This window comes from Cricetulus griseus, chromosome 5 (assembly GCF_003668045.3).
Source record: "Cricetulus griseus strain 17A/GY chromosome 5, alternate assembly CriGri-PICRH-1.0, whole genome shotgun sequence".
In the NCBI taxonomy this organism is placed as follows: Eukaryota; Metazoa; Chordata; class Mammalia; order Rodentia; family Cricetidae; genus Cricetulus; species Cricetulus griseus.
In genome coordinates, this window is record NC_048598.1 from 176,139,215 (window position 1) to 176,148,231 (window position 9,017).

Consider the following 9,017-nt stretch of genomic DNA (forward strand, 5'->3'; position numbering starts at 1 on the left):
TTGGTGTGGAGGGGGCTCTGTATCCTCCCTCTGTGGTTTCCTGTCGTGAGTCTACAAGCTGACCGGCACCTGCTGTTGTTGACATGTGATGTTCCCATGCACAAATACAGCTGGACTAGGTCCTTAACTAAGAAGCACCCTGCTCATGAATATGCAAATCATATGACTTTATGGTGGTAAATACAGGAATGTCCTCACCACTAACTCCATATGATCCGTGTCCTCTCCACAGTCACTGAGCACACTGGTCCTCACCATGGGATGGAGCTGGATTATCCTCTTCCTGGTGACAGCAGCTACGGGTAAGGGTCTCCAAGTTCCAGAAGTGAGGAGAGGTCATGTACTCAGGTGGCATTGGTATCTACTCTGAGTTTCTCTCCACAGGTGTCCACTCCCAGGTCCAGCTGCAGCAGTCTGGGGCTGTGCTGGTGAAGCCTGGGTCCTCAGTGAAGGTGTCCTGCAAGGCTTCAGGCTTCACCTTCACCAGCATCTATATGAGCTGGGTGAAGCAGAAGCCTGGACATGGCCTGGAGAGGATTGGAAGTATTTTTCCTGCTTTTGATATTATTGACTATGGAGAGAAGTTTAAGGGCAAGGCCACACTGACTGCAGACACATCCTCCAGCACAGCCTACATGGAGCTCAGCAGCCTGACATCTGAGGATTCTGCAGTCTATTACTGTGCAAGACACACAGTGATAGAACCACATCCTGAGTGTGTCAGAAACCCTGGAGGAGCAGGAAGCTGCCCTGGGTCTGAGATGTCAGAGAAGATGAACCTGGAGCCTTGCTTAAAATAACCATTCTGAGTGTCCCTTTGTCTGTTACTTCACAGAGTCCTTGCAAATTCTCAAAATCACAACTGTGCATGAGGTGATGCTGACTTAGGATGCCCTACTGTACACCACACTGTGATTTTCTCTTCACCAGTGACAACTCTATTCTTTGGTTTCTTTATTAATCATACAATAAAAGTGAAAAGTGTGATTATGCATTAAGGTTAAAGTATCTCTGGACAATCTGAACCTGGGACCTTTGCTGGTACAGGTTTTAATAAACCAATATATGAATCAGATGTATAATAAACTCTTGCTGTGTAATCTAGTTCCAGTCTCTTAGAATGTGAGGTGTGTATCAGAATGGACCACCACCTAAGTATAATTCCTATAAGTTCTCCAAAAGTATTATTACATTACTTTCACAAAAATCTTTAATCAAGTCAATGTAAGTACATAATCATTGTGGTTCATTCTGAGATCAGACAGTATTCTCTGGTTCCATATTTAGTTGATTCCCAGTGTCAGTCACCTGCCCCACAGTCTCAAGGCTTTATAGAACATGGATTTTTACTGATACAACATCATCTCTCAGAGGCCATTGGATACCTTTTGGCCACCTTTGTTCTACAGAGTGTGTGAATTTTGCCCTGGTAGAGTACTTGTAGACACTGTCCATCAGCTGTGCTGTCTATCAGTTCAGTTCATCATTAGTGGTCATTGCTACCGCTAGATCCAACAACACCATAGAACAGACTGGGTTTCAGGAATCTGGAAAAAAATGAGGAACAGCTCACTTTTCATCTTTGTAATACCTACTCAACAGAACCATAGACAATGAAGACAGAAGGAAAAGCCATGGTGTGTGAGTTCATAGAGAAAATTATAATACTAGATTCTCCAAACCAGCAGGCAGCACTGTAGATCCACCAGTCCCTAAGAAATAAATGGTATCAGAAGCTGATAAAAACGTGCTCTGACGGAATTCCTACATCCTCTGCACATTTCACTGCCAACACCATTACATTCAGAGACTGTGGTGTAGATAGAAGATATGAAATACACTGGTTCCTGCTGCCTCTCCCCTGCAACATTGGGTGCATCTGATTCATGATATTGAAGTTAGAGGAAAACAGACATGTGTCAGCTGACTCTCTGTATCCTCTTTTCTTGTTTTAATATGTGTAGCTGCAGCTCAGACATTTATAACGACATGCAAACCAAATTGTATATAGTTATATTGGCTTTTCTCATTCCTGGGCTCACCTTCCAAATCCATCCTTCACGCATGAAAACATTCCAGTCTTTGAAAGCTTTATTAGCACATGCGCTGTCCACGAAAAAGAGGACAATGGACCACAAATGGGACAGAGAGAGAAAGAGACAGACCGACAGACACACAGAGAGAGACAGACACACACAGAGACAGAGGGGGAAGAGAGGAAGAGAGAGAGAGAGAGAGAGAGAGAGAGAGAGAGAGAGAGTTGTCTAAGGACATGTTCTTCTATTGATGAGGAACATTGGCAAAGTACTGTCCTTTCCTCCCCCAACTGGAGTTCAGGAAATAGAGTGACTTACAGTGAAAATTTGCTTGGTTTCTTCTTCCTTCTCTTACAATCAACTCAGTTTTACAATTCTTTCTCAGAAACAAGACTGGTCTATGGAGTTATTGTGGGGAAGTAAGAACAATGTAATACCTCATAGTGTTCTCAGGACCTGTGGGGCCTCTCTGACCATTACCTCATTGGGAGTTTTCATGTACCCAGCACAGTGGCCTTCAATTACTCTCTCAGGTCGTCTGTGATGAGCACTGTCCACCATGCATTTACCTCTTTTCAAAGACTCAGAAGTTAATATAAACAGAAATCTCAACCACGTTCTTTCCACTCATATCTCTGCAGGCACGTATCTCACATAACATAGAACATGATCAGAACAAGCAGTGGGACAACACTAATAACTAAATGAGAAGTTCATCGACATCATTAATTTTCCATACAATTTTCTTAAATCTATTATTTTGATAAAAATAATATACCATCAGATCCATAAAACACACCAAAATCTGAACACAAAATTGTTCGCTCAAGTAAAGAAAACCTGAAATACAAAACTATGGATCTATGAACTGTTGATTATCCAGACATTTTGTTTTATTATTGCATCCTAATTGATGTTTCTCTTACTCTACAGTCCACTTTTGATTACTCACAGTATCGCTACTATGATTTGTTGTGCCATACGGATTCTATATCTTGTACAGATATATGATAACTTATGTTTCAGGATACTTATATCAATATGGATGTATAAAAATTCATATCCTTTTATTTTTATTATTTTTTAATTCATCAAACTGCTGTTTCACCTCTTTCCACTCCTCCAAAACTTTGCCCATTTTCCCCTGACTCTCCATCCACTCCTCCATTTCTCTTCAGTGGAGGGGATGCCTCCCATGGATATCAACAAAACATGGCATGCCAGTTGGTGATACAACTTAGTATGAGGAGAACGGTCACAAAAGTCAGCAGGAGATTCACAGACAGCCCATGCTCCCACTTTCAGGAGTCCCAGAAGAAGAACATTCTACACATCTGTCAAACATATGCAGAGACCCTAGGTCAGTCCCATTCACACGCTATGGTGGTCAGTAAAGTCTGTTGTGTGAGAAGTGTCTAATGTCTTTATGCAGCAAGTAGTGCTATGAACTTTCCTCTTATCACTCCTTTCATAGTGCCCCAATGTTTGGATGTGTTGTGCATTCATTGTCATTGAATGCTGGAAAGTCTCTTGTTTTTTTCTTTGTTTATAACTTCACCCAGTTGTCATTCAGGAGGAAGTTGTTTAGTTTCCATGAGTTTGTAGCCTTCTGTTTCTTCTGTAGTTGTTGATATCCAATGTGAATTCACGGTGGTCTTATAGATCACAGGGAGTTATTTTAATTTTCGTGTTGCTGTTGAGACTTGCTTTGTGATGGGTCTGTGGAACAGATGCAAAGCCTGATCAGTAAAGGAGGTCACTGCTTCCATCTAGAGTTTCTTCCTTTTGCTTACCCACAAATAATAACCATGCTAAATAATTGAAACCTGTTAAAAAATGATTTGGTCACCAAAAGACTCAAAGCAAAAGTGATTTCAGGTCATCAGCTCACTGCATTTGTTGATTCAAATGAAGTCACTTTCCTGAAAGTGCCACAGAAACAATCATGTCATAGTCCATAAGAACTCTTAGCCATAACAATGATTCTCTAATAGCTGAATTAATTAATCATTTGAAAGATTACTTCCCATCTCTCCTTTCTAATAAAGGGGTGACTTACAGAAGGGTCCTCTTGAGACAGATGCCACAGCCACCAAGAAAGTCCTACATCCTCAGGGCTATTGGAGAGACAGGAAGACATAAAACCATGGCACTAAAAACCAGGTAACAGACTCCTCTGCTTCCACTCTTTGTCTGGTAACCACAGACAAGGAACCTATATTCACTTTGAAGAAAAATAATGGTACAAATGTCAAAGATGTTAACTAACACATGCCAAACACAAACAAGTGGCATATAAGTAAAAGCAGTTTGTGTTGGTTTAGGATTTATCAAGGAATAGCCTTTTATTCTCATGTTTATGTAATATGTATATACATATTACATATTATTATATATACATATGCACTTATTCTATAATGAGGATGAAACTTGGGTCTTTGTGCATGTTAAAATTTCCCCCGTGGTGTCCTGAGCCCAGTTTCATTACATTAATTATACTTCATTATTCATTGATCTTTACATTGAGATTAGGGTTGAAATTTACATGAAAGGGCATCTTTACCTTGCATGTATAAAATGAAATAGATGATAGTTAGTATGTACCAAGGAAAAATAATGCAATATGATAGAAAATTTTCCAACCATTGCAATTTTTTCCAAATTCTAAGCTCCAGATAGGGAACTTGCTATATATCAGGAATGTCTGAAATTAGGGCCTCTCTCTTCTCATGAAAACCAGCCCAGCACTGACCCTGAAGCCCTGACAAAGAGCTCATCCCTGGATTCCCAGGTCTTCACATTTAATGATCAGCACTGAACGACACCCATACCATGGATTTCAGGATGATTTGGGTTTTCATTATTGGTTTGTTAAAAGGTAATTTATGGAGAAGAATAGGCACTGAGTATTTTTGTGGACATGAATGGTATAAATACTGACTTGTTTGCCAGTTGACCGGATCTCTGTGTCTGCAAGTGCTGAGGGCGAGGTGCAGCTTGTGGAGTCAGCCAGTGGCCTGGTGCTGGCTGGGGCATCTCTGAGACTCTCCTATGCAGCCTCTGGATTCACCTTCAGTAGCTACTGAATGGGTTGGGTCTGCCAACCTCCAGGCAAAAATTAATGGAGATGGCAGTACCACAAAGCCTGCAGTATCTTTGCAGGATCAATTCAGCATCCCCAGAGACAATGCCAAGAGCACTCTGTACCTGCAAATGAACAGTGTGAAGTCTGAGGACACGACCACTTATTACTGTGCTAGACACACAGTGAGGGGATCTTAGTGTGAACCCAGACATAAACCTCACTGCGAGGCCGCTTTCAGTCACCAAAGGGAGCATAGCACACACAGAACAAAGTTCAGTCCAGCAGACCATGTAGACATGATCCTCTGTGGTGTCTAGATTGCATTTTTTTTCAAACAAGTATACCCTGAATATCTGACGTCCTCAAAACATTGTATTTTTTATACAATATTTAAATATATAAGGCACACTCCCCCATGAACAAAATGCAAACTGGCATCTATGAGAACATAAAGGACCCTGACATAGTCACTGAAGTCACATGATGAGGAAGTTGTTGGACACTCCCGGGTCTTTTCATATCCTAGGAAGAGCCTTGGTCAGATTTCTTGAATATAATGCTCATGGATTTGTGTTTATGGGAAAACCAGGATGAAAGAAGAGCCAAGATTTTTAGACCACAAATTGTAGCAGGTCTGGAACCTCCTCTCTCCTCCACTCCTGGAGACTGTGCACAACAGGTTCAGATCTGCCCAGCTCTGTGTTTCTGAACCAAAGCTTCTCAATGCCATTGTCTATCTTGAGTCTATATCATGTGCAGAAATCTATGAGCTGACATTATTCTGGTCTGCTTGACTCTTGTTGCTAAACACTGAGACCAACAATGTTCTCCCATGACATCCCAGAACTCAGCTGGGTCATCTATAGATCTGGACCTGGAGTCCATTCAAATTTGAATTAGTAAATTAACAGATATAAGAGCCGCAGGTTCAATTGACCTGTCAGCATGTCAGTCAACAATCAAACAGTGAAGGCTGCACACAAAGCAATCCAGTGTCTTTAATTGTAATTAAATATATTGACTGAGAAATCAAACAGATATTCATCTTGTATGTTTACTTTTATAGCCTATAGAAAAGGAAAACCTGACATAAGTACACCTGGTAAAAATAGAACCTACAACTGCCTGGGATAGGCATTAACGGGATTGAGAAACAAAAGACAAGTGGATGTGTGACCGAAGTGAGCCCATCCTTCTGGGAGGCTGTGCAGGTCACTTGGAGGACTTGTTTCCTGCCTGGGGGACCAGACTCCAGCATCACAAGGCTCAAACAGAATCAATCCATGGAGTCAGGGTACTATGACATTTTTTTTTAATCTGAGAAATTAAGGGAAAATACATAGACACTGTTTTTATAGTTTCCTTCTTCATTCTTTTCCTGTATTCTTTCTTCTGAGTTCTATATTCTCTTTTCTCATCTCTATTCAGAATGTCCCTTCTTGCTCTGTTGATGTTTTCCTCCTCCTGATCCTTATTTTTTCCTTAAGCCTCCAGGCACTGGCAAAATCTTTCAATCAATATAAAAATTACATTGTGGTTACATTCAATTTTTCAAGGAATGATTACAGTGAATATAAGTAAAAAAGAAGAGTATATTTCCCATATCCCTTACATGATTAAGCATTTTACACATTTCAGGTGAAAAAGAAGTTGTAGATGGAACCCATGAACATCCATACCCAAGCAAGTTCTTGGAGATTAACAGTGAAAGCAAGAAAGGTATTCTTTTCAACCAGTTCTTTTACTGTCAGGCTGCGTTTTGTGGCTACAAGGAAAGGACCAATCATTATATTCTTAACCTTGGAAGGCGATTTTCTTAGAAATCTCAAAGCAATCATAAACCTAAAATTTTATATATGGAAACCAACAGCTCTAGTTTAAATCTGTAAATTTCATACCCACTTGTTAACAGGTTTTTTATATCAGGAGATTGAGGGTAGAAATTGGTACAAGGCATTAGCCGTCATCTTTAATCATCAACCAATCCTTAGCATAAAAGCATGTTAGTTAATAATAATGGGGCTGCTTTGTATCTGTGATCCTACCCAAAAGAATATGTAACACAACTATGTGTCCTTGTGAACTTCAGATTATTTTATGGGACATTTCATCTCAAAGCTATTATCAAATCATCTAATCCAACCAGAAGTTGTTTTCAGGATTGGTTGCAGCTATGATGCACACCAAAACCTGTGAATGTGTCTTTCAACATTTACCTGAACGTCAGTCTAAGCAACTGTAGGGGTAAAACTCAGAGGCCCTACTCTGTGACACTTCAAGTATCTATTTTTAATCATCAAAACTCTATTTAAACTAACTCTATTATTATCAGTAAGGCAGCACACCTTAAGATAAATCATCTTTATACTACTCCACAGGTAAAAATGCCAAATAGAACAGGGTGCTTCCACAAGATACACACACTACAACACAGTTATTGGGGATCTCCGCACACCCATTCACACCACATAAGAGTCCAGAGAAAGATGGCAGTGGCAAACAAGTAAAGGAACAATGGAAATAAAAGACATTCTGGAGTCTGTGGTCTCAGTTTTTGCCAAGCAGGGATTCACCCACCAGGGATTCACTTCCTGGTGAGCTGATAGCTGAACTTTGATTGCCCCCTGCTGCTCCTCTGACAGGGCCACCTGCAGACACAGAAGTCAAAGCTCAGCTCTCCTTGAAATTCAGCTTCTCAGTCACTCCCATTCCTAGGCACCAATAGGTAAATGTGCAGCAAAGGAAAACTGAATAAGATGATAAAAAAGAAATACACCCTGTCTGGAAAAGCTCATGCAGGTGATTAGCTGAACACTGGGATTCAGGCATGTCACATGATCTCCATACAGAAAGGGAGTTCCCAACCTCAGGAAGCTGCTGCTCACAAAGGTATAACTCTGTAGGGAGTTTATGTTCATCAAGGATGAGGTCCACACAGCAGTGCCAACTCCTAGAGAAATGAGAATGACAAAGCAACCTCACTGAGGTTTGTAATCTCTGACATGGAGAATTGAGTTGACATTCATTAACATCAAAATGAGTCTTTTGTTTGTTAAAGGGATAAAATGAGATGATTGAAAATGATGTAATTTAATATCATCTCCCCCAACATTAACATCATGATATGATTTCTCCAGCACATTCAGGAATAATCCAGGACCTGCCATCTCCAGGCTCCACTACAGAGCTTGCTATAAAGCAGGAAGACATGCAAATGGACCCTCTCTCTGCTCATGAAAAGCAGCCCAGCCCTGAACTTGCAGCTTAGGCAGAGGAGCTCAGCTGTGGATCCGAAGTCCTAACTCAGGGATCAGCATGGAGTTGGGGCTGAGCTGGATTTTCCTTGTTGCTCTTTTAAAAGGTAATTTATGGAGAGCAGTAGATGCTGACTGTGTGAGTGGACATTAATCTGAGAGACAATAGACATGTGTGATGATTTCTTGACCAGGATTTTTTGTGTGTTTTCAGGTGTTCAGTGTGAGGTGCAGCTGGTGGAGTCTGGAGGTGGCCTGGTGAAGCCTGGGGGGTCCCTCAAACTCTCCTGTGTAGCCTCTGGATTCACCTTCAATGATCACTACATGAACTGGGTCCGCCAGGCTCCAGGGAAGGGGCTGGAGTGGGTTGGATATATTAACTATGATGGCAGTACCACAAGGTATGCACCATCCGTGAAGGGCCGGTTCACCATCTCCAGAGACAATGCCAAGTACACTCTGTACCTGCAAATGAACAGTGTGAAGTCTGAGGACACCGCCACTTATTACTGTGCTAGAGACACAGTGAGTGATCTCAGTGTGAACCCAGACATAAACTCACTGTGAGGCCGCTCACGGCCACCAGGGGGCGCCCAGCACACAACGAACACACATCCATCCCTGGAGACTACAAAAGCAAAA

General features: G+C 41.3%; 1 gene segment (V, D, J or C); it reads left to right on the plus strand.

Moving 5' to 3' along the window:
• The first annotated feature begins 256 nt into the window (after positions 1-256).
• On the plus strand, positions 257-800 carry LOC113835868. The segment is given in 2 exon segments: positions 257-302; positions 385-800. Coding segments are annotated over 2 exon segments (462 nt in total).
• The last annotated feature ends 8,217 nt before the right edge of the window (positions 801-9,017 follow it).